Raw genomic sequence first — 26451 nt, 5'->3', positions numbered from 1 at the left:
AAGCATCAAGAAAAAAAGTGTTGAGGACAATCACTGCAGGAATACGCAGCTAGGAATTCATCATCTGATAGCTTCCTTCTGTCAGACTGTAAGGTTGCCTGTTAAGGCCCGGTGAATTGTAAGAAGTGTCTCAAATTGTCTGGTTTTCAGCTGTGGTACAAGATGCTATTATACATAAATTTTTCATCTCATATATATCAGAGTATGCATCTACTGATGAGCCGTTTTTTTCTTGATTCTTTCTCTCTTTTTTCCAAGATCTTTGGTTTCCTTGGCAACCTCTTCATTTATGTACAGAACATTCAATCCCCCCTTGAAATATTCTGTAGAATGTGCGCTTCTTGGTAAGTGTGGAAAGTGATCAGCACCAAGGACAGGACCATTATTTGTAATCAAATTTGTAAGCGTCAAGAAAGATAGAAAAAAAGTGTTTTCAGGACAATCACTGCAGGAATATGCAGCTAGAAACTCATCTGCTGACAGCTTTCTTCAGAGTTCAGTCAGACTGAAAGGTTGCGCATCCATTTTTGGCCTTATATTATGTAGCAGCAGATACAGTTACTAAGACTCAGTTGATCTATCTTTGATGTATCTCCTCTTTCAATACAACTTTGAGTATAGTGTATACAAGGCACACTTTTCTTACATAAGCTGTATTATCTTACTATGTTTCAATCTTGGTTTTCTCATTAACTTTCTACAGTCTAGTCTAAAACATATGTTGATGTTATTTCTGTTCCTTTCCATGATGTAAACCTCTGAGTCACTAAATATTGCTACTTATGATTCAGCAACCTCTTGCAAATTCTTGAAATTCTTCTACTATCTTTTCTCCATCTAATGGTCAGTACTGTGCCTGGTTTGGTAGTTTATATGAACACTTATCTCCTGTGCAGTGACTTTGGAAGTCCTTGTTTCTCTTTTATTCTCACTGTGGTGCAAGTAAGGCAATCTTCTTGCTATTATTGTCTCCCACATCGTGAGTTGCTTTTACATACATCTTTTTTCTGGCAAATCTTTCATCAGTCTGCTTTCCTTGGCATAAGATCTTTTCTTTTATCTGTTGTTAACATTATATAAACTACAGACATTGTTTGGTTGAATGATGCTTTCATTCCATAGCGAATACAAAGTGGTAGAAAATTCATCATCTTTTCATTGATGAACACTGTCCATCAGATTTATAGATATAATGAGTGACAGTCTTATGTCATTGATGAATAGATAATCCTGAAGCAAATGGGCTATTCTGGTTTGGCAGTTGGTATGAGCCCTGACATGCATATCCTGCAGTCTGTGCAAAGGCTTTAGATTCCTTCTTCTCACAGTGGTACAAGTATAGCACTCTATAGCTACTTGCTAGCATTATTCCTCACATGATAAGTCAGTTCCAGAGGCATTCTTTTCTTGGGCAAAACTTCATCAGTTCTTTAAAATAACTTTTTTCCTGGCCTTTGTCCTGTACTGTCCCTGAGCATATTATATGAACCTCAAAACTTTTCTTCCCTCATCTTGTCATGATTTATGAATTTTATCCTGTGAGGATAGTTACAATGTTCAAATTAGAAATATTCCAGAATTTGCAAAAGCTACACCGGAACCTCTTCATTGGGTTTGTAGAATATTCTGATTAACAAAGCTGTGGCCTGATAGATAATCTTGAAATGAAGGGGCCAATATTTAGAGAAGAATGGGACATTCACTCTATTTACTTTGAAATGTCCTTTATTTCTTTAATACTAACATCAGGTATTCAATGAAAAAAGAAATGTTCTTGTCTTGCTTGTAGTTTCTTGAAATTCCATCTTTTGGGTTTTCAATTGGCATGATGAATAGGGTGTTTATTGCCCTTTCTTACTAAACGGTTACTGTCCTTGGTGCTGAAGTACCTCTATTTAGTGTTATACACATGAGAGAGTACTGTCCTATTCAACTGAGATAAGCATGATGCTATTCAGCATTTTCTATTTATTCCTTTTTGTTCCATCTTGATCAACATAGTACGAACGTGTAGCACCTGGAGGACAACATTTGAATAATAATGAAACGGATTGAGCAAAAATCCTCGACAACGAATGCCGTACTGCTTATCGCTGATTCTGAAGCTCTCGTATCTTGGGAAAATTAGATTTTTTTCCCTCGTAACTTAAACTTGAATATCTAAACTCTTGAAACGCTTTGGTTTGGGAGGTAAAAGGCGGTGTGAGGAGAGGGATGAGCTCTTCCAATACTGTGCCCTAGACAAAGAATGCCGTCATTCAATCAGATTTTTTGTTAGACATTGAAAGAATTGATGACAGCTAAATAAGTTAAACTCTTCACTTCATCTCCATTTATAGGTTTATAAGTTCCTTAACTTTGAACTCTTCTCTCACTTAAAACACATAAATACCAGTGTCCCAGTACTTGTCAGTGTCTTTGTTTGTTAATGTAACAGCCTGTGTGGTATATGAACTCATATACTCTGTTCCTCTTAAGGTTTGCAAGTTTGTTATGAGAGACAAATATTTCTATTCCAAAGTGTCTGTCCTTGGTACTGATTCACTCCTTACTAACTGTAATAGTAGAAACTGACGTTCTTGGCTTTATATTTTTGAAGACATCAGGTTTGACTGAAAATGTGATGGATTGACCAAAATCCTCGAAAAAAACAATTTCCGTCCTTTAGCATGGCTGACGTTCCCTTCTTTTGGACAGTCAGGTTTATTCTTCAAAGCATGACAGTTGCTATATTAATATATCAACTATAGTTCTTATTACCATTTTATTTTTAAGGTCCTATAGTGTCTTTACTGTCAACTTTTAAAAGACAGGAATTAGTGTCCCCTTACTTGTGAGTGACATTGACTTTGTTGGTTGATGTAACAATCTGTTTGGTAAAACATATTACCTCACATTCTCTATTTTTCCTTTAATAAGTTTCTATCACGAAATGTAATGAGAGCTAAGCAGTGGAAGCCTCTCAATTCAATTTAACTTCTTATGTGCCTGTCCTTTGTACTGATTTACCTCTATTGTATCTAATATCACAAACAGTCATCCATGGCTTTACATTTTTTGAAAAACTTTGGTTTGACTGAAAATTTGATGGATTGACCAAAAATCCTGAAAAAACAGTTCCCATCTTGTGGCTGAAGTTCCCTTCTCTAGAAAAATGTTCAGGTTTATTGTCAGACGTTTGAAGTGTTACCGACAGTTACTGAGTAGAAGTCCAATTCTTATTTCAGTACTATGTCTATATTCTTTGAGAAATAGTGAAGCTTTTCTTCAAACAATATGCAGTCCTGTCCTTTCCATCAGATTCGTAGAAAATAATGAGTAACAGCGTCATACATGTATGGCTTCCTTTGGTGAAAATCCTCCTTCAGTCAAAATCCTAGTTTCTATCTACTGTACAGCATCGGCTATGGCTAAACAGTTCTATATGAGAATGACAGTCTCTGTCATATGAGACACGTTGACTCAGTTCTATTCGGATCTTCATTTCTCCTGTGCTGTACATAAGTCTAACAAGACCATGGATTAATACATGATCCTAGCTGAAGCTTCTTGTTACTCCGGGAAGGAGGGTGACCTCCTTCTGTGAGTATTGGGAATGCATTTGTTTGCGCGTTCGCAGCTATAACTCACGATCCCGTTGTCGCATTGGTGTGTTACTTGGCATATCGTTTGCCTGGTTCGGCGTGGTGATGCACAATAGCTTTGTTACACCATAACTACTTTAAACGTCAATACAATATCGTAATTGCACCCCTATAATTAATGCTATGTCCCACTGCCCTGCCATAGGGACCATGTTATAATCCGTTATGCATGACTGGAATACTTCAGGCAGATACGGGGTATAAATCTTCCTTACTTGCTGTGATCGTATAGTCACTGTTACATTGAAAAATAGACAACGTGCATCACCACACGCAACCTAGCAAACGATATACCAAGTTACATACCAATGCGGCAACGGGAATTGTGAGTTTTAGCTGCGAACATGTGCCGAGTGAGCTCCAGTCTGTGTATTAAGTATATGCCGTGTCCCTCGCAACTCGCATACAGTATGTGCGCACGGGACGGACGATGCATTTTTACGCACAGTGTGAAAATGGCAAATCTCTGGACCTTCAAATTTACCACACTTGTAGTTTATAATACGGAGGCTGTGACAATGTAAAAAGTTTACGCAGGGGATGAAAGATTGTTGAGAAATATCTCTCAGAAAAGTGCGCGCGCCAGTGTCACTTCCGGGTGGTTAGATCTGGTGACCTTTGACCTTCGTGAAATGTTACGATAATATAAATTAGCTTTTTTTATTGCAAATAGCTTGATAGCTATAGATCAGGCCGGCCTGCAATAAGTTGGGGAAAGAGGATTTACTGCATATATTTGTGATTTCTGATACATCTTAGTTGTAAGGCTGAATGGTTCGTTGATAATTGAAAAGGGGCCATCTAGATCTAACTTTGTGACTTTTCCCGGAATTTCTAGATCCCATCTGTGCCATGCTGTAAAAACATACTTTTCAGCAGGTTGACCACTCCTGTATTGAAATAAAAAGATAAACAAACACTTTTTCTTTACTTGCTCTAAAACACTACTTGGACTGAGCAGAGATGCAATTTGTGTGGGTCAATACTTGTACATACTATAAATACTTCACGGAGAATTGTGTCCTACGGACTCTTGTTTAGATTGGGCCTTAATCCAATCGTGAATTTCTATTGCCTTTGAAAGGTCTCTTTTCGAATTTGACATAATTCTTGACATAAATCATAAGAACTTCTTAATAAGGACAACAGATTTACAGACTAAATCTGGATGAACTTTCAAAGTTAACGCAATTTCATCTTGATTCTGATTTCAAAGCTTTCACCATCATTGAACAGACTATCTTCTATGCCTTACCTTTCCTTCTTTCTCACATTCCTTTCCTTTGCATGAAGTCCAAGATTACAGCTCTACCTAATAGACTGTTTACTACTTTAAGATCTCTTGTAAGTAAGAACTTTTGGATTGATTGAAAATACTACTGCTGTTACAAATGAGTCTCAGTCACCAGAAATGTAAGCATTTGTCTAGCTTTGAACAGAATCTTGAAACTCTTATTATAATTATTATTTCATAGAATAAATGCATACTGATATTTGTATGCCCCATGTGGTATACAAGTAGAAACATTCTACAATTCCTTCTGCCTGTTTGAAAGAGAGAATAAGTGAACTTTTGGATTTATTGAAAATCCTGCCGAAAAGAAGCAGTCACCGTTAACGGGAAAAGCAGGCCTTTGTCTCAAAACTATTCTTTGATTATCATTTTTATAAACTGAGCTTAAACTCCATATGGTACAGATACTTAAGTGACAGATTTGGAAACTGTCTATATCTCACGTCCTTCCTACATCCTTATTTGCAAAAGATGTTCGCTTTTTGTCTTTAGTCTTGCTGATAACAAACTGCCTCTAGCTTGAGTGAAATCAGCATTTTTGACTGGGCTGTTTAATATGTGAGTTGCAATAGACTGAAAATGTGTCCCAGTAAGGGAGTTTTGCATTTACCATACTATTTCATCCCTCATGATCATTATCATGTGTCAGCTATAGTTACTTTTCACTATTTCCCGTTGTCTCTCTCCCAATCCTCCATAGCTCTAGGTAGGTCTTGTAGCTCACAGTAGGTATCCTTGAAAAGTGTAGGTATTCCTAAAAGTATGCCTTGTCCTTTTCTGTACTTTCACTATACAATACACTAAATAAGGTACCAGGTCTTGTAGCTCACAGTATACATCCTCACAAGGTGTAGGTATCCCTGTACCTTTCTTTATCTACACTTTTCAATATACAATACACTACTTTATCCCAGACTTTTTCTACTAAATTACTTATAGAAAAAATTTTGAGCTAAAACATATTCAAATTTTATTCTATAGATTAGTGATTTCTTCCCGTACAGTAAACCAGACTGTCTTTCCTTTCCTTGTTGCAGGTTTGAAATTCCCTGCTTCCAATTTTGTGACAACTTTTCATCTGACTCTGACCATTGCTGTCCCTCCTAACATACCTACTAGCCTTTCTTTGTTCATGTTGTTAGCAGGATTCCTGCTGTCTTCTTCACAAAGCGAAGGGATGACAAAAGTTTTTTGCAGGGTGTTCTGTATACTTTAAATTTGTTTCCTCCTTTCTAATCCTTGTCAAATGTCCCCAAAACTTACTGCTTGTCTCTGGTGCAACGCACCAGCTTTGTACCTCTTATCTCACAATCTGTCATCTCTGTGGTGTGTGTTAACATGACATACTGTCTATCAAATTCACGGTATATCATTGATGAAGACTAGTCTGTCATCCAGCCTGTTTTCTTTGAAATATTCAACTGATATATTATCTAAATATGGTAACAAAAAGGCAGATAAAGTATACTTTTGTGTAACTGAATAAAAACTTTAAGTTGAATTCTGCCATTTGAACTTTCTTTATTGAGTGTGAAAGATATGTCAGAGTAGTTGGTCAGTGTAGTAACTTTTTTTAGAATTTCAAATAGAACATATTAAATGTCCATGTGAGGCAAGTGACAGGTTCTGGCTAACAAAGCATTTAAGGCACTGTACAGCATGTCATCTTTATTGATTGACTATATATTCATAAGCAACATTATACCTATGTATAACCTATAGCTCACCCCCTTTACTTGCAGCTATAGATAATAATGATTCATTTGTAATACATGTTTATGTAATAAAATGCAATGTGTACAAGACTAAGTGTGTGTTTGCAATTTTTAACAAGGAAATGATTCCTGAAGAGACATGTGTATTTATGCACAAAATATCTTCATCTAAACTTCATTCCAGTCCAGCTATAGCAGTTCAAGCAAAATTCTTTTAAAAAATCACAGTCACTAATCTTGAAGTTGCCAGATGCTATTCTTAGAAACAGTGCACACTCTGTTGGCAAAAACAATTCAAGTGAATTATTGTGATGGATTTGATTACTCCTGCCTCCTTGGCGCCACCTTGAGCAGGTTTTTCACATAGTTGTACTTCTCAACAGATTCAATGTTGGCCTTGAAAAATGCATGCATCAAGCAGCTATCATTGAAATATGGGCAACATTTCAGGCAAGATTGTGGATCTCTTGGTGCCTCATTCTTAATGCCAATCTCTCTGAATGGCTGGTCCTCAGCACAAGAATAAAGCACTCCTATGTGAATTAGTATCATCAGTACATTAACACCAAGCAGAGCCATGTTAGTAACCCATACAAATGTGTGTACTGTCGCTGTAGGCACCGTGCAGGTTACAGAGAAGGTCTCCTCCACAGAACATGGGAACTTGTCACGTATGCTGTTTATAGAAATGGGTTGGAACCAATAGCTTATAAAGAAAGCCACTGAAATGAGTATAGAGACTGCTTGCTTGATGACATACCATCTGTACATGCTATAGTCTGCTCTCCATTGCTTTTCTGCTGCTACTAACTCTTCTTGCCCATACACAGGCACAGTCTGCTGCTGAGCTTGTGACTGTACATTTCCCTGGGTTACCACCCCAGGTCCCCCTGTCTGAACTTGGTCTTTTTTCCTAAATCGGTCGTACAGCACTTCCATGTCATGCGCTATGAATCTTACTATACAAATTATCTCCCTACCCTTAGTTAGATTCCAAATCAAAAACGGCAAGTACATAAGGCCTGCCTGAACTACCAACATCATGGCAAAGAACTGATAGTTGAATATTGTGCCTTCAGGAAAGGAATTCTTTCCAGCGCAATAAGTATTTGCAAACTCAGAAAGTTGCCTGGTATAAGCAGATACACCACTAAAGGCGTTGTTGGTTGAGTTACAGAAGGTTCCATTCTCAGGCTGCACAGTTGTGTTTACAAGACTCAGGGGGAAACACTGGGTACTGGATCCTGAAAAAAAAAAGAAAATACAAACTTTTAAGTTTATTATTATATGATACATACTCGTAGATTTAGAAAAAGGCAGACTGAACTACCAGCTTTTTTGGCAAATGGATGATTTTTTTTTCATCTTTGTCAATTTAGGTGTTATTCCTAAAACATGCAATATCTAAATTATCCAAATTCATAGTTAACATTGTACATTTAGTTTTATGATTCTAGAGGGTAAAACATAATGGGTGAACATGGCCATATATTAGTATATTGAGGTTGACTCTATCAAACACTCTTATAGACCCTATATCATTATCATATTTTCATTGGCCAATATAGTGTTCATCAACAAGTCACAAAATTGCTTTGTGTACCTAGAAGATCACGTCCAACCACAACGGTAGACATGAGGAGAGGGAGCCAACAGGAGATGACTTTGGAGAAAAAGTCGCCCCACAACTCGGCATGTAGACGAGCCGGGTCTGTTACATCCACAAAACCCTGGTCAAGAATGTTGGGGATCATCTTTGTTCCTCAAGCTAATATTTAGGCTTCAGCTGTAGAAAAATACACAGACTATTGTTTACAGTCTGTATCAAACAAATTGAATATTATTTTGCACTTGACTATTTGCCAGCGGGTAGTTAAACAACAAGCGACACTGTGAATAGTGTGAAAAACAAGTAAAAAAAAAAAATAACCAGAAGAGCCATTCCTCGTTAAGATTTCTTTAAAATTTTCAAATTATATTCCATTTTTTTGTACTCATCTGTCAACTTACAGTCTGATCAATTTTGACTACTGTGTCATGGTTGGACAGATAACAGAAGTCACAATCCCTAATAAGTTTTTTTAATACTATGGACACGCAAGACAAGAGAAAAGACATCGGAATGCAGCCTAACATTGTATATAGATCTACATTACCACAGAAAAGCTGCCTTTTCATGGGTGTACTGTTTAATTTGAACAAATACTGACCGTTGTTTGTACATAAACACTGACTCAGATCTAACGATACACTTTGAAAGCTCTTCCAGTGAAGCAAATTCTCAATCCAATGTACTATTTGCCAACAACAAACTTACTGTACGAGCTGGGGACACGTGTGATTTCATTACACCAGTAAGGTCATTGAATAACATGTAGGTGACCAAACCTGATTTGATTTCTGACTTGTTGGTCACAGATCTGAACTGACCCTGAAGAAAATAACATTCACACTGAAGCATTACGTAAAGCTCAGAATTTGAGAAAACTCTGACTGTACCTTAGAGAAAATGACAGTTTCAAGTGATTCGTCTGTCAGTGATTAGGTCCAGCACAAAGGTGTGTATGCCAAAGGTCAAGGTTTACACAGCACAAAGCACGCAACAGGCTGAGGGTTAACATATAAAGGTGACAACTGCAGCATATCAGTTACTGTTACCTGATAATTTTGCTCTTTTTTCTCCACAAAATGTTGACCCTATCATCAGGCAAATCGGTAAAAAGATGTAATGAATAATGTGCAGGGAATTTTTAACACTCAAAAATGCTCAGGGTTGCCGCTCTACAATAATAGTAGGAACTACTTATTACCTGAGCAGGTGAGGTTCTGTTGCGGATGGATATGAGTGGTGAATCGGTTGCACAGAGCACATTAGCTATAGCCACATAGCTAACATGGCCGTCATGAGTACAGGAAGTTTTCCAGCTCCAAAAGACTGACCTGTTGGCTTGATTTCTTGAAGAGATTGCTTGGTAAGGTAGGACAATTTAGAGTTTTCATGATCAGATTTCTGGACCAATTTATGAAATGAAATGAATGCTCTTCATGTTTTCATTGTAAACAAACTAGGCCATAGAAATCTTGAAAATTTGAATTGTTTTCATGTATCATTAACTGTACTGTGGACTTTGCTACCGAATACTCATTAGATAATCTAGAAAAATCATGATTGTAATTTCTGGCAAATTAAGGTACATGTACTTAGTATTGTATGTAAAGCAACTGAAGTGTAAGAGTGAGTGAGTAAGTGTGTGAGTGTGAGGGTGAGTGTGTGATCATAAGATTATTTGCATTTGTTGGTCTCTCACTTGCTCACTCACTCACTCACTCTTTTAGCTAATTGTTGGTCAGCCAGATTTAAAATCATTCTTTTTTAAATATTAGGATGTACTACACCTGTACTGCACCTACCCCACAGCCTTTGAATACAATATAGTTAGCAACTGGAAAAAAATGAAAATTTTATTGCCTTGTTTTAAGAGTTGATGATTGTTCTCTTTAGCGATGTTAATAAAGATGCCATTAGCCATCTACAAAATTTAAGAAGAACCCTTTGTTCCTTTCAGAAACAACTACTAACAGCAATCATGTTTGGTAAAAAAACTAAAAAGACTACTACACCCAGCCAGTCTTCACCGAACTCTACAACATCAAGTGGCAGTGCTTTTGAAGACAAGATTAGTCCAGATGCTAAAGGTACAGTATGGTCAGGGTTCTACATGAACGATTTGAACTTGCTTCGAGTGCGCCGGTTGTGCTTCTGTCAAAAATTCAAATACCCAATTTGGGTGTTGGAATCGATGTTCTTGTTACTGTGCAAAATGTGCCAGTAGTTGAGACAGTTTTGTGTCTTCAAACCAAAAAATTGCAACAGTCTATTTTTGTCCTGTTAGACATGCTAACTACAAAAATTTGGAAACACAGAGTGACACTCGCACACACCCACCCAAAACAATCTCTATATTTCATGTAGATAAGTAGCTACAACACTCTTAATCATTCAGCATCATGCGACGTGAATTTTACATTTCATTCTGTTCAACAGGACAACAGTTGCAGAAGACTAGAGCTAACCAGGTGAAAACAGGTAATTTCACTTTGAAAACGTCTTTGTGAACTAATTTGTTATAATTACCTTCGCCAAGAAGGTTATGCAGAGGGTAGCGTTTAGGTTATGCAGAGGGTAGCGTTTGTATGTATGTATGTTTGTAGAAGACCAGAATAACTAAAAGAACGCCTGGATGGATTATCTTGATATTTGGTATGTTGGTAGGTCTTGGTGAGACCTGAAAACGATAAGATTTTGGGCCCCCTAGTGGCTTGTTACGGTACTGCAGCGGAACTTCCTGTTTTGATATCTCATGTTCTGGACATGCTATAATCATTATGGTACTAATTTTTGAGTGGTAGATAGCTCTTTGGACAGAGAGTAAGTGGTATAGATTTGGGCCCCCTGGCGACTTTTTCTGGAACTGCAGGAGCAGGTTTTGCTTCAGACTGTGAAAGGGAATAACTCAAGAAGGGCTTGATGGATGGTCATGCTTTTTGGTAAGTAGATAGCTTGAGTGATGATTTACATGATTAGATACTTATTATGCAAATCAGTATCCAATTTCCATAACTAATGAGGAAAGTTTATACATCAGCCAAATTCCATGATAGGACTCTCAAACATGTGACATATGTAACTGAGGAAGAGAGAAATATTAATAGATATCAACTATGCAAATGAAGACCTCATTTGCATAATTAATGAGAAAATACTATAACTCAAGATGGGCTTGATGGATGGTCATGATTTTTGGTATGTATATAGCTTACGTGATGCTTTGTATGATTAGATGACAATTATGCAAATCAGATTCTAATTTGCCTAATTAATGAGGAAATGATAAAAACTCTCTGTAATCCATGATATGACTTAAAATGTGACATTTGTACTTGAGAAATAGACGAATGTTGATAGATAGAAAATATGCAAATGAAGACCCAATATGCATAATCAATGAGACACAACTATTATACAATACTGGTAAATGATGGCAATTTCATACTTGTGGCATTTGGAAGTTATGTGAATGTCAACATCATTGAATCAAATTATGCTAATAAAGACCTCATTTGCATAATTGATGATAAATGTGAGCATAACCTTCTTTGCTAAGCTCATACTTTGGACAACCTCTGTTATTTGGGTGGCAAAGATGATCAACTGGTATAACTTATAATTGGTGAGAAACGCTCCTAATACGTCAGTCATAAGCTAAGGTTAAAATCATTTGGCGAAGGTATGAGGTCGTGGAACTCTAGCTCATTATAGTTTCCTTGGGGATCTTCTAGGGAAAACAACATTATGAGAACTAGAAGGATTGGGAATAACACTCACCCCTGATATCTCTCATTCAGTACTGTATCAACAATGTACCAGTCTCTTGTTACCTTCGCCAAGAAGGTTATGCAGAGGGTTATGATTTGTGTGTTTGTTTGTTTGTGTGTAACGTACAGCATAACTCGAGAAGGCTTGGATGGATTGTCTTGATATTTGGTAGGTGGGTATACGTCTTGATGAGACATGGAAATGATTAGATTTTGGGTCCCCTAGCGGCTTGTTAAGGTACTGCAGTGGAACTTCCTGTTTTGATATCTCGTTTACTGGACATGCTATGGTTCTGATTTTTGAGTGGTAGATAGCTCTTTGGACAGGGAGTAAGTTGTATAGGTTTGGGCCACCTAGCCGCTTTTTTGGAACTGCAGGAGCAGGTTTTGCTTCAGACTTTGAAATGGAATAACTCAAGAAGGGCCTGATGGATGGTCATGACTTTTGGTTAGTAGATAGCTTGAGTGATGATGTACATGAATAGATACTTATTATGCAAATCAGTATCTAATTTGCATAATTAATGAGGAAAGTTTATACATTCGCCAAATTCCATAATAGGAGTCTCAAACTTGTGACATATGTAACTGAGGAGGAGAGAAATATTAATAGATATCAACTATGCAAATGAATACCTCATTTGCATAATTGATGAGAACATACTATAACTCAAGATGGGCATGATGGATGGTCTTGATTTTGGTATGTAGATAGCTTACGTGATGTTTTGTATGATTGGATATAATTATGCAAATCAGATTTCCTAATTTGCATAACTAATGAGAAAATTTTACAAGCCCACCGTGTTCCATGATATTTTTATGCAAATATGTGACATTTGTAACTAGGAAGAGAGGAATGTTAATAGATAGAAAATATGCAATTGTAGGCGTAATCTGCATAATTAATGAGAAACTGCTATAATTACATACAGGTAAATGATGGCAGTCTTGTGGCATTTGAAAGTTATGTGACTGTGAACATCGTTGAATTAAATTATGCTAATAAGGACCTCATTTGCATAATTGATGATAAATGTTAGCATAACCTTCTTTGATAAGCTCATACTTTGGACAACTTCTGTTATTTGGCTGAAGACGATCAACTGGTATGATTTATGATTGATGAGAAACACTCCTGAATACGTCAGTCATAAAGGTTAAAATCATTTGGCGAAGGTATGAGGTCGTGGAACTATGCCTATGGTGGGTTGTGGGACAACCTTGAATGGAGGCATTATGATGGATGATTTACATAATTTTTTTAAAGTGGTTGTCATTTTGGATCTAGGGAGACCATGCAAAAAGTTATTTGAACGAACTTCTTTCCGACAGAGCCCACTCCATTTAATTTGTAAGTTACCACCATGAGTTACCACCATTATTATTTTCATAACCTCCTTGGTTCTACAAAGTTGCTAGATATACTAACAGTTATTTGTATGTGAGATTGACAGTGCAGTTTGCCAAGAGATAATATTGGCTTTATTGGCTGATGAAATATGCTCACAGCAAACCAGCTGGCAGTGTGAGACCTGAATTTGACCAACTTTGTGTACATTTACATCTTACAGAAATCCCAGCAGCCCCAGGTGGATTTGAAGTTTCACAGACTACAACTGACTTCATAAAGTTGCAATGGAAACGCGTCACTTCCAAACAGCTTACAATGAAAGGCTACCTCCTGGAACGTTACATCGCATCTAAAGACATGTGGAGCTCAGTACATACCCCCAAACCTCTATTACCTCCTAAAACCACTACCTTCCAAGTAGGTGAGGTAAAACCGTATGAGGCATATGATTTTTGTTTGAAATCAGCGGCAAGGGACAACAGGACGGATGAGCTTCTCTACAGTGATGGAAGCAAACTGAGGAATATTGTAGCAAAAGGGAAAGGTTAGTAATAATATAATTTGATATTTTTATATTGTATCTAAAATTCATGTTAAGATTTTGAATCTGAAAAGAAGAAAAATTAGGATTTAAAAGTCTTAGCTAGTATAATACACACGTCAGGCACAATTTAGCAACTGTTTGTATATTGAAATTTTAATAATGCCACTATCAAAATGACAAACTTTTAATTAATACATGTATAAGTTTATTCAGTATTTGAATATCATATAATTCTATTAATCACACAGCTGGTAACCTTTTTTCATTGATTGAAATTGCTATTACCAGGTCAACCATTCCCACCAAGAGACATTAAGGTGAAAGATGTCAAAGAAGAGTCAGTGTCACTAACTTGGCTGGAGCCTTTGCCTGATGATGATGATGAGGAGGAGGAGGATGATGATGATGATGACAACGCAGTCTCCTATGAATATGTCATTGAGATGTGCCGCTTTACTGATGGCAACATCCTGCATACATGGGAGGAATGCGGTGAAAGAACAACAGAACTTGGGTGTAAAGTAAAAGTTCAGCACAATGGGAACTACCGCTTCCGTGTGTCAGCACATAATAAGGACAGGGACACCAAGAGCCTTCCAGAAGAAATGGGTAAGAAATCATGACACTGTCATTTGAGGGTTAAAAGTACCAATGTCACCAGCACATTGCACAATTCCTAACAAACATCTACATGATGTTTATATTTCATACATGTTGTATGAATCACTGTACTCTTTCATTCTAAAAGCATTGCAGGACCTGGTATATTTCTGGAGTCACAGGATGATACACCTCAATATTCATATTGTAGTGATGTCTGTTTTGCAGGTAACCCAGAGATACGTATTCGCATCAAACAGAGGAATACAGACATAGGATGGCTTGAACAATTATTGAGAAGGTGGAATTTCTTTGGAACATCACCTAAAAGGAAGGAGGATGGAAGCATTGTCTTTGTCATCTCCTGCCATGACATGGTCGGTCTGCGTGAACTGTGGATGAACTACAACTTGGGGAAACTGAAGAAGTTCTTCCAAGATCTGTTTGCCCTTGAGGACAGCCCTCCTTCTGACCTGACTAACACAGAACTTGACATTGACATTGACCGAGAGGATTTCTATGCCTGCCGCCGACATCTCATGTTGACTGATACCACCAACAGTGGGTTTAGGATGGTGAACCTGGAAGATGCTTGTTACAGAGGTAAGTCTTTTGTTGTTGTTTTGTTTATGTTGTTTTGAAGCTGAAGCCCCTATCATGAATCTTGTATGACTCAGGTCTATGATGGAAAATTGGGTAATTTGCGGGTAGTCAGGAATATTGGACAGTATATTTAGCATGGATAAGTAAACATATCAAGATAGTCATGTAATGCTAGTATTTACTCAATAAATGCTTCACAATATACAAGATAAATAGGCATGGAAATTCATTATACTCCACTTTTTCCAATGCCATGCCACATTTTCTTAACAATTTGTCTTCCAGCGTACAAAAAAATGGGACTAGGTGAGGACTACCCAGTTTATTGCAAACCTCTCTTGCAAAGGACAACATACACACAACTGGACTTTCTGGACCCTGCAATACCCACCAACTTTGCAACAGGTAATTGTACTTAGTTTCATTGAAAAGTTGGGTTTTGGATAATGAATTTCAAAGAAATTATCACATTAAACGTACGGTACACCTACAATTACCCTGATATATATTACTGATGTTGATGCAAATTGTAACCATCAGAACACAATAGCAACCACAAAATAGTGCGCCCGTAGAAGAGCCTGCTTCCAAGTTTAGATTTTCCACGTGTCAGGTCCAGAACCACGCGCATATAATTGTTTGATGTCTGTATACACGTGGGTTTATAATTAGATCATACCTCAGTCCAAGGAGGTTTAAATTCCTATTTAAACCTCCTTGCTCAGTCCTTCCCTGTCTCTATTTTCAGTTTCAGTTGTTGTTGGACTTTTTTGGCCTGTTATGTCCTTTCTTTTTGATGGACAATACAACTGACCTGCCATATTCTTTCTCGGGGACATCTGAAAATAGAGACAGGATAGGACTGAGGTCTGATCTAATTATGAACCCACATGCAGACATCAAACAATTGTATGCATCACCTGTGTGTGGTACTGGATCTGACACGTGGAAAATCTAACCTTTGAAGCAGGCTCTTCTACGGGCTTCTTGTTTTCAGGTTGCTACCGTGTTCTGGTGGTTACACTTTGCATCAACATCGGCAATATCAGGGAAAACTTAAGCCGTCAGAACACAGTTGAAATCTATGAATTTTTTCACTCATCATTAGAAAAAAGGGCCGTAGCAAAAGCCTGAATTGTGGGCTGCAAAATATCATACGACGATGGATGAAATTTTGAACATGTTCAAAATCATTTCAGCTACTAGTATATTCTCCGGCGTACGACGCTCGGCGATTTCTAATTTTATGTGCGATTTATCTGCGATTGACCTAGGTACATTGAAAAAAACCATAGTACGATGTATATTTTATGTGACCACGACTTTATATATCTTAACTATTGCATCCGGTTTTCCCCAAAGGTACGACGTACGGCGCTGTCATGACGGAAGAAACCCCCATCGCAGGTACGACGTGAGGTTAATGTGACCGTAGCTTTACTGGTCGTCCCTGTGCATTGATAATACTAACTGAAGGTGATGTTCAGAACATTATTCCATGATTTGCAAAATGTATGCATGCTCTTCAGTCTCCTTTGCAGACTTCGAAAGGTGATCCTCCCTTGGCGACATAACTCCCTAAGCCAGCATTAGAGAATTTGACCAGTCGCATATCAGCGCTCCCCAAAGAAATAAATGCCACCGTTCTTAGAAGTCTGGGAAGGAGGCTACATGCTCTTTTATTTTTTTTTTTTTTACTTTTATTTGCTCATTTATTTTAGCAAATGAATAGGTTGCTGATAGGTATAGGTAAAGATACACCCAAGGAGGTTAAAATATTTTAACCTCCTTGATACAGCTATTCCTATGATTCAGCAAATAGGTATCCTGCTTGACAACAAATCTATCAGTAACCTTTACATGACATGTGTGTATCATTACATCCAAGGTATAGGGAAAAGATCACCTCAGACAATGGAGAAGTCACCTGGGACAGCAGAGGGGTCACCTGGGACAGCAGAGGGGTCACCTGGGACAGCAAAAGAACCAAAATTAGGTGAGTCCATATCACCAAACATATTCATGAAAGAGTATTATGTATTAAACTTTAAAAGCAGAGTAGGGGTATGCATGACTAACTTGTTTAATACAGAACTCTGTTGTCTCTGTCTAATTCTTTTTTTTTTAATTCACAATTAGTAGGAATACAATGCACTCCCTCTGCAGACAGTCTGACAGCCTTGCTGACCCCACCAAAGCAGCGCGACATCAGTCATCCTCTCCTGACAAGTCTGGACCTGGCCACAAACATTACTCAGGAGGACACAAGTTCCTTAGACAGGGTCACTTATTCCTCCATCAAGCAGCTGCTGGCATGTAATAGGACAGAGATGTCAATACTGCAGACAGAAAAGGAGACAATTAAGAACCAGTTAGAGTCTGAAAGGCAGAATACACAGCATCACCCGAGGGAAGTCACTCGGCTCACACAGGAGCAGGACACAGCACAGAAAGTACTTCTAGACAAGAATGAAATTGAGGACTTAACAGGAGCCAACAAGGGTATGGAAGAGACCACTGAAGAACTGCTTGCTGCAAAGACAAAACTGACCAACATACATAATAACAACATACTAATAATACAACCACATGACCCGAAATTTGGTATGGGCGTGCCTTAGACAATTGCGCATAGGAATAACACAAGGACACATTTGGCATACATTACTCCAAAATGATTAATTTTGAATACTGTGCAAAAAATGCCCACTCCAACTCCACTGCCAAATAACTTGTGCTAGGACTACCAAACTTGGTTACATTAATTATGCAAATTTGGTCTTCATTTCCATGATTGATATCTATCGATATTCCTCTCTAATCTCAGTTACACATGTCACATGTTTCAGATTCTGATAAACACAAGCGCTAATAAGGATTAAACATTAACTTTCTCGGCAAAGGTAATAAAACTCAATTTGAATTGTGTTTTTGAATTAATCTATCTTTACTCTAAATGTTATTTTTCATTGCTAGGTGCATCAAAAATGTCAACAAGGGAGACAGGACCAATAGAGAGCTCAATTAAGACAACAGAGAAATCAGCTGGGACAATAGAGAGGTCATCTCGGACAGCTGGGTATGTATGTGACTGTGTTTATATGACTTGTTTACATAACTAAGAGAACCTGTGAATGGTTCTGCATGATGTTTGCTGGATGAATAGGGTCACGAAAAGGAAGGTGAAGTTGGATTAATTGGGCCTCCTAATGGGTTTCTAAAGTACGGCAGTCGAGCTTCAAACTTTTAGGTCGAATTTTCTGCAAGTGCTGTGTTGTAAATAGCTCTTGTCGCAGGGAGTAAGTTGTGTTAGTTCGAGCCCCCTAGCAGCTTGTTTGGAACTGCAGTGGAAATTTTTGTTTTGACCTTTGGGCCTGAATAACTTGAGAAGGGGTTGACCGATCATTGTGATTTTTGGTATGTAGATAGCCTAGGTGATGTTTTACATAAGTGAATACTGAATACTATGTGAAAATGTCCCCTTCAGGGCAATGGACGCAGGTGACCGCAAAAGGCTTCGCATGAACCATCGCCTCCTGAAGAGGACAGTGTCTACACTGTACATCACTGGCTACCTGTACGAGAAGGGCACCCTGACCATCGACGATGTTGACCAGATCAACAACCAGGCTACAGACGAGGACAAAATGGAGACACTCCTCTTCATGCTGCCCAGGAAGGGCGACGGGGCCTTTCAGAAGTTCTGCTCGGCTCTGAAGGAGAAGCGCGATGGGGCGTCTCTGTACAAAGACATGGCAGAAAAATTGGAGTCTACTGTGGTGGCAGAAGATGAAAAGGAAGACCAGCAAGGTAGGAAATGACTGTTACTATCATGAAAGACAGTACACTCTGACCTTCAGAATGTGTAACTTGCAGCTATGACTGTCACAGTATTTTTTTGCAAATGCAAGCTTAAAATCTGTATGTATTGACATCAAGACTTATGTTCCACAAGGGTATATCAACTGTTTGTCTGAATACAAGATACAAGAGATACAAGATAACTTTATTGGAAATCGCAGTGTTGCCACTGAATTAAAACCAATTTACAAATATATCAATCAATTAGTCAATCAAAATAGACGGCGGAATACTGTCCGATATCATGCGTAATCTTAAGACCTTAAAACTGGCATATTTAAAATAAGTGTATCTTGTTACATACAAGGTTTGACACATTTACAGGAAAAAAACAAGTCACTGATCATACTTGTTGATAAGGCGGGTCATGTATGGAATGCAGGAGTTCAAGTACCGGTTAGTTTTTACTTTCGGACAGTTCAGTTTGTGATTGTTCCTTGTCACTCTGCCAGTGATCTGAGTCCTAGGTGGCGGCAACCAGTCCCTAAACTCAGAGTCCATCAGGGATCTAGCGAACTTGAGACACAAATGTTCACGTCTGGTGGCGAGAGTTGAAAGTCCGAGGTGTTCAAGTGCATGTTGATAACTGGTGTAGTCATTGCCCATGATGGTGCGGCACGCCCTTTTCTGCAACCGTTCTAATTGGTCAGACTGGCGCTTGGTCAGGCCTGAATGTTACTAACAGTCGTATTTCATTCGGTCTCTCTATAGCCAACTGAGTTGCTAAACGCTTGTTCAGAACTCATTTAAATGTACACATTTTGTAATCTACATTACCGTTAGAAGAAAGACATTCCTGACATTAAGATGTGACACATATAAGGTACCAAACTGCCGTTTTTAAAAGCTACAAAAGTTTTAAGTTGTCATAAAAACTACAGATTGACATCTTATATGTGGCATATCCTTATGCCAGGAACGTCTTATTTCAATCGGTAACGGAGATTACAAAATGTGTACATTTAAATGAGAACGAGCGTAAAGTGGTACATAGAATTGTTAATATTATTGGTAGCAGGTCACACAAGTCAGTCTAGGAAACTATAACGCTAAAATGAAGTAAAGTACTTTAATCTCTGCTCTACAGGTCTTCGACATGATTCGTTGTGAGTGTAAGACTGAAAAGTCCTATCACACAGATCATTGGTACTGATACATCACACATGTATCATTCAGTTTGGTACTGATAAAGAAGGCTTCTTTTTTTCATTTGCGTCTTTCTTGAACAGGAGCCTCTCCTGAGGTCCACAAGGACATTCCTCGGTGGGACTTCCTCCGGAAGCACCGTCGGGATATTGCAACTTGCCTCGACACAGAGAAGACCTGTTTACTTCTCATCAACTCCGACGTCCTGACGGAGAGGGAGCGCAACGTGATCGAGAGGGAAGAGTCACCACCTGAGAGGGCCCAGACCCTGCTTCGCATCCTCCCCACCAAGGGGACCAATGCCTTCCATGCCTTCCACAGGGCTCTCAAAGAGCAGGATCGAGACGACCTGGCAGCCCTCCTGATTGGTGAACCCGGTAGAGTTTACAACCCTGTAAGCAACGTCGCCAAGTCGGTGAGCCACTTCTTTTACTCTGAGGCTGCCAAGAAGGTTAATCAGGCCATGGAAGGAGGGCAGTTTCCTATCGTCCTGTCTGGCATCACTGGATCAGGGAAGACCCAGCTTGCTTTGTGGCAGGCGGAACTGTTCGTGGAACGCCATCCTACAGCTGTGGTGTGGAGGTTAGACGGTCATGACAAGAAAAGTTTCCTCACTGACAAGCAGAATCTTCTGGAGAGGTTGAAGGAGAAAGTGCCGTCCGATGACAGCCAAGTTGATGCCTGTGTGGCAAAGGCACTTGACAGCCGTCAGACCCCGGTTATGCTGATCATGGACGACCTCGACGACGGTCGCTTCCTCTCTCCAGAATTGTTAAAACCAAGAGAGGAGTCAAAGATTGTAATTATAACTCACCGCAAGCATCTCCAGCAGAAAGCAAATGTCTCCATCCCGGACGAATCCTACGTCACTATCAACGGATTTTCAGACGACGAGGCAGTGGACTTCCTGCAAATGCAGCTGCAACAGCATCCTCCTGGAGAACTGCGGCGCTTGGCGTCAAAGTTCAGCGGTCTCCCACTAGGATTGGCGGCAGCTCGCAACTATCTGTGGCGCACAAAAACAAGTATGAATTACTTGAATCTCTTGGAGAAGAGAGAGACTGTATCTATATTGGAAGAGGAAGCAAACAAGTAAGTATTGCCATCATTATAGGTAGTACTGATCTGTTGTTCAGGGTGATAATTGCAGATCGTTATTTCTAGATCCACTTGCAGGTAATTCTGGCAAATTATGACAAAGAATCACAGATAATGTGCTTTGCCTTTATCAGGTGGATGTCGCAGTTCTACGAGAAACCAGAGCTCCAGAAAACAGGCAGAAATCTTTTTGCCGCCCTGCGCCTGGCAGTCAGCAAACTGGACCAACATGTAAGCAAGTATAGGTTTCAAAACAGTGCAAACTATTGTATGATCCTTGATGCAAATTTAGGACCATAACATTACCTCTTGCTTCTCATCTGTCTTGCTTCTCATCTGTAGACAAAGTCCATGTTTCATCTGACGGGATACATGGACCAGACTTGGATCCCAATCGTGATCCTGAGGGAGGTTGTTGATGATTTGCCAGCCAAGAGAAACATGGCGCTTAACCAGCTTGCCATGCAGGTCGAGGACTTGTCTCTCGGAACCATTGAAGGCCTCGGTGATGACCGCGTCCTCTATGTTCACAAGGTGCGATATTGTAGGGCTATTGCTAGACTGGGATGCTATTTATTGTTGATCTGGTTGTCATGACAGAAGTGTTGCAAAAAAACAAGCATAAAATGCATAGCAGATATGTATGTGACAGGTATGTGGCTTTTGATTCATCATTCATGCGTACAAATTATGTTAACAGACTAGTAAATGCAAATTGACTCAACTGTTATTCCCTCCCAACTTAATGGTGGATGACAAAGACTGGGGGGATAAACAACGAGTTGCACATGGTGTCTGTGGGTCCTTTTGCATACGATATCTTATGATAGTGGAGTTTTGCCTCAAATGTTTTCTTAAGAAAAAAATGACTGATAGTAGTAGCCTAACTTCAAGTATATTGCCAAGAATAATCATGAAACCTTTGTATTGAATGACTCTAATCTTGTCCAATAGGTGACACAGCTTGTTCTGCGTCTGTCGTTAACTGAAGACCAGGAGAAAGAACGTCTGAAGAAGCTACAGGATATACTTCTCAAGTACTTCGTCACGGACAATCGATACACCAAGTATGTTAGTGATGTCTGATGCAGGTCTTCTTGTCTTTTGATGCATTTCAATTTAATTTACTGTTTTACCTACATTTTTTCATCTGTCTTTATCATCATATTATTCCTCTCACTTTGCAGATCTGCAAGGCTGACTGAACTTCTCCAGCCCCATGTGGAAAAGGTACTGCAGTACTCTGAGGAAGCAAACAACGATGGGAGCTTCTCCCTGTCACTGGCCCGCCTGAGCGAGGTGTACGGTTTCATGAACACCCAGTGTGGGATGCCTGGCAACGCTGAGAAGCATCTCAGAGCCGCCAAGGTACACAAGATATGATTAGTGATTATAGCTTATTTACATATCATTTTAATTAAGTTTGGTATCAATTCCACTCACTTAAACTAAAGCTAATAAAGAGGTGCTGCAAGATGCTTATTAAGATGATAAATTTTAAATTATTTTTCTTGGATAGGATCACCTTGAGCAGCTGGCCGGTATCAACTGGGTGGAAGTCAACTCCAAGGTAGTTGAACAGCTACATGCACACCAATATGATGAGCAATGTTACGTTGAAGAGAAAAGTGTAAAGGAATCCGAAGTCCTCTACTGGAAGCTGTCTGCAGCGAGCAAGCGGCCACCTGACGAGGTTTTCAACACCATGATCCAGAGCAGGGTGATCGCAGAGCAAGACTTGGCTCTCTTCAGCACGCTTGGTAAAGCACCAGCTGATCTGGACGATTCTGTAAGGAACAAAGACCCCCTAACACCCGTGCAGTACCAGGAGATGGTGGAAAATGGCACCGCCATTCCCATTGAGCGCATGAAGGAGGTGTACTTGCCCGAGTTGTACGCCTCCATCAGCTACTTTCTGGGACGCTGCTTCTTCTACATGAAGGTACGGACTCATTCTAATCATCTTCAGATTTCATGCTAGGTAAATGTCTTCATCTTCCTTGTTGTCTGATTGTCTTTAACTTAAATGCCAACTTGATTATCTCATGTCTTACCACGCAGGAGAAATATGCAGATGACCCAGAGGGAAAAGACAACCTCATCAGAAACATGCAACTCGCCTACTACATGTGTGACCAGATCAAGAAGCATTCTGGGATACCAGTTATGCACAAGTACCTTTCTGAGACCAACGCCCTTCTGTATCTGCGTCTGGAGGAAGAAGGAAAGGTAAGCCACGTGTCTGACACTTGATCTAGTCCAGCTATGAAGGGTTTACTGCAGGCTAGGTGATTTCACACCAGGCAGCCCAAATGACTACAAAGTACAATGTCTACTTGGAGTTGGTCAGACTTCAATTTCTAGTCTAACTCCACACACAGTTGAGTGTGCCTTCACTTCTAGATCCACTACACTGCCGTTCAAGAAGTATTTCATCAAGTTCCCATGTTTTAAAAGAAAGTTGTGTTTCATTTTCAGAGCCCAGACGAGCTGAGGAGGGATGTCAAGTACGCCATCAAAAGGTACTCGGAGTTGGTGGAAGGAGGAGGAGACTACTTCGAATTCGGCATCCTGAAGAAGTCTGGCCAAGATAGCTATAAGTACATTAAGCTTTTACTTGATACCATAGTCATTCTGTCAGTAGATAGCTACAGTCTAGAATGTCTCCCAAGTATCTACAGCTCTACAGTGGAACTACTTAATAATTATATTAAACAAAATGTGTGTCACACATTACTTCTAGCCTAGTTTTGGTCAAAGTTTTATATGCTTCTGCATTATATCTCTTTATCCAGCCTGATGATGTGCCATCGTCAACTCGTGAAGTGCTACAACGCGCTCCTCAAACTGGCCGACTCTGAGGAAGAACGCATGGCCTGTATTGAGCAGGCACAGATACAATGTTGGTAAGAACAAGCTCATATCTGCAATAAGCAACTAGAGTTCCACGACCTCATACCTTCGCCAAATGATTTTAACCTTTATGACTGACGTATTAGGAGTGTCTCTCATCAATTATAAATCATACTAGTTGATCGTCTTCACCCAAATAACAGGCGTTGTCCAAAGTATAAGCTTAACAAAGAAGGTTATGCTAACATCATCAATTATGCAAATGAGGTCCTTATCAGCATAATTTGATTCAACTATGTTCACCTTCACATAACTTCCAAATGCCACAACCATGAAATTGCCATCATTTACCCGTATGGAATTAACGTACTTACTCATTAATTATGCAAATTAGGCCTACAATTGCATATTTTTTTATCTATCAACATCCCTCTCTTCCTCAGTTACAAATGTCACATATCTGAATAGTCATATCATGGAACACAGCAGGTTTTTTTAAATTGTCTCATTAATTATGCAAATTAGAATCTGATTTGCATAAATATCGTCCGATCATACAAAGTATCACGTCAGCTATCTACATACCAAAATTCATGACCATCCATCAAGCCCATCTTGAGTTAAAGTATTTTCTCATTAATTATGCAAATGAGGTACTCAGGCTATCTACTTAAACCAAAATCCATGACCATCCATCAAGCCCTTCTTGAGTTGTTCCCTTTCAAAGTCTGAACCAAAACCTGCTCCTGCAGTTCCAAAAAAGGGCTAGCCGCTAGGGGGCCAAAACCTATACCACTTCCTCCCTGTCCAAAGAGCTATCTACCACTCAAAAATCAGTTCCATAGCTTATCCAGAACACGAGATATCAAAACAGGAAGTTCCGCTGCAGTACCATAACAAGCCGCTAGGGGACCCAAAATCTAATCATTTCCTAGTCTCATCAAGACCTACCCACCTACCAAATATCAAGACAATCCATCCAAGCCTTCTCGAGTTATGCTGGTCGTTACAAACAAACATACAAACACTACCCTATGCATAACCTTCTCGGCAAAGGTAATTAGCTTGCCTGGCATGTACTATCTTGTCTTCATTCATGAACATAGTTACATAAAGGTGCAGAATAATGTTGCTACAAATCATCTGAGAATTGAAATTGACATGACGTTGACTTCTGACCCTGATTTCCATCTATTAGGAAGATGATTGAGCATGCAGAGAAGCAGGTGCAGAGGGACGCCTACGGAAAGATCGTGGAGCGACCAGAACGATTGGCAGTTTTCTACAACACTGCAGGTGGGGGTAGCTAATTTCCAACATATATTGAGTACTAGTATCCTTCTACTGATGGGAAGCATACATATTTTGGGGCCAAGATCAAACTATTATCACATTGAATTTCTGTACAATGTAACTACAGTTATAGGATAACAAAGCTTCTAGACAGTATACAATTTAAAGCGTGAAATATTTATCAAATCTAGCAAACATGTACGATATATAGTCATTACTGATAGCTTTCCTTTTTTCAAGTCAACAAATTGAATATCTATTCATTTTCTCACACACAGGAAGATTCTTTGCGGACGACAGCAACAGCGCGAAGCTGGATGAGGCACTTGACTGGTTCCGAAAGGCGTATGACCTTGAGAAAGAGAAGGCAAAGGAAGACTACCCCTTGTCGGACGCCCTCTTCGGGCTTGCTGAAGTTCTAGTACGTCGTAATCATGACGACGATCTTGAGAGAGCAGAGGGTTACATTCGTGAGCTCTTGGAATTGTATAACAGAAAATGGCCAAACAAGAAGGCTGAGATCGAGACAGCTAAAAAGATACAAGCTCAGATTGCTCAGCTTATATAGTAGAGAGGATCTTTCGCAATGAAATGCTTAACAGAGCCGTCACCCACAGAAACATGAAACTTCTGTATTGAGCTTTGGTTTCTGCATTTTCAGCTGTTAGAAACAGTTATTGTGTGTTCTAATTTATGTGTTCTTGTGTTATTCTTAACAGTCACATAATATTTGGTTATTATGTGAATTTCTGAAAAATAGACTACGATGATGGATAATAGTGTATTGATAGGACTTCTTGGTTGTTTTTCTAAACTCAGGAACAATACAAAAAGTTTGTGATTACTTCTGTAAGATGATTTTGTTGAACTATTGTCATTTTGTTGAACAAGGGGCAACGATTTACACGACTGAGTGTACATTTTTCATTAAATTATCTACAACGTTTAGTGTCATGTTTTTTTAGATGAAACAATATGATTGAGCTTTAAGTTTGTACTGTCAGCAAATGCTTGTCAATGACTACTGACTTGACTTCTAATTTGGTAACCCACTAATCAGGTTCCAGGCT

At 39.1% G+C, this 26451-nt stretch overlaps 1 protein-coding gene and 1 long non-coding RNA gene across 3 annotated transcripts; one reads left to right on the top strand and one right to left on the bottom strand.

Annotated features, from left to right (window-relative positions):
- Nucleotides 1-6073: 6073 nt before the first annotated feature.
- Nucleotides 6074-9325, bottom strand: LOC136420943 (uncharacterized). The gene is made up of 2 exons (XR_010753360.1): nt 8257-9325; nt 6074-7897 (listed from the first exon to the last, which is right to left on the bottom strand). It is a non-coding gene; the product is annotated as an uncharacterized lncRNA (long non-coding RNA).
- A 186-nt stretch (nt 9326-9511) lies between these two features.
- On the top strand, nt 9512-26329 carry LOC136420528 (uncharacterized). 2 transcript variants are annotated; one of them, XM_066407462.1, is made up of 22 exons: nt 9512-9625; nt 10220-10349; nt 10699-10740; nt 13604-13927; nt 14216-14536; nt 14756-15130; nt 15416-15535; nt 16493-16537; nt 17273-17632; nt 18107-18209; nt 18618-18940; nt 20221-21229; nt 21370-21466; nt 21578-21769; nt 22190-22302; nt 22423-22603; nt 22755-23177; nt 23297-23464; nt 23714-23835; nt 24031-24141; nt 25287-25384; nt 25660-26329. In XM_066407462.1, exons 2-22 carry the CDS (start codon nt 10241-10243, stop codon nt 25947-25949), a joined length of 4926 nt encoding a protein of 1641 aa, XP_066263559.1. In that variant the 5' UTR covers nt 9512-9625; nt 10220-10240; the 3' UTR covers nt 25950-26329. The 2 variants fall into 2 exon arrangements, with proteins under 2 accessions (XP_066263559.1, XP_066263561.1); XM_066407464.1 differs by having other exon boundaries at nt 9525-9630.
- The last annotated feature ends 122 nt before the right edge of the window (nt 26330-26451 follow it).

This window comes from Branchiostoma lanceolatum, chromosome 15, assembly GCF_035083965.1.
Source record: "Branchiostoma lanceolatum isolate klBraLanc5 chromosome 15, klBraLanc5.hap2, whole genome shotgun sequence".
Classification (NCBI taxonomy): Eukaryota; Metazoa; Chordata; class Leptocardii; order Amphioxiformes; family Branchiostomatidae; genus Branchiostoma; species Branchiostoma lanceolatum.
The sequence above is the reverse complement of the archived record's forward strand: the minus strand, read 5'-3'. Positions and strand labels throughout refer to the sequence as shown.

Excerpts from the sequence above, each read along its gene's own strand:
- LOC136420528 (XM_066407462.1), top strand. The coding sequence starts at position 10,241 with ATGTTTGGTAAAAAAACTAAAAAGACTACTACACCCAGCCAGTCTTCA. Across the intron at positions 21,770-22,189 it reads GCGTCCTCTATGTTCACAAG|GTGACACAGCTTGTTCTGCG; the intron begins GTGCGATATTGT and ends CTTGTCCAATAG. Across the intron at positions 23,465-23,713 it reads GTCTGGAGGAAGAAGGAAAG|AGCCCAGACGAGCTGAGGAG; the intron begins GTAAGCCACGTG and ends TTTCATTTTCAG.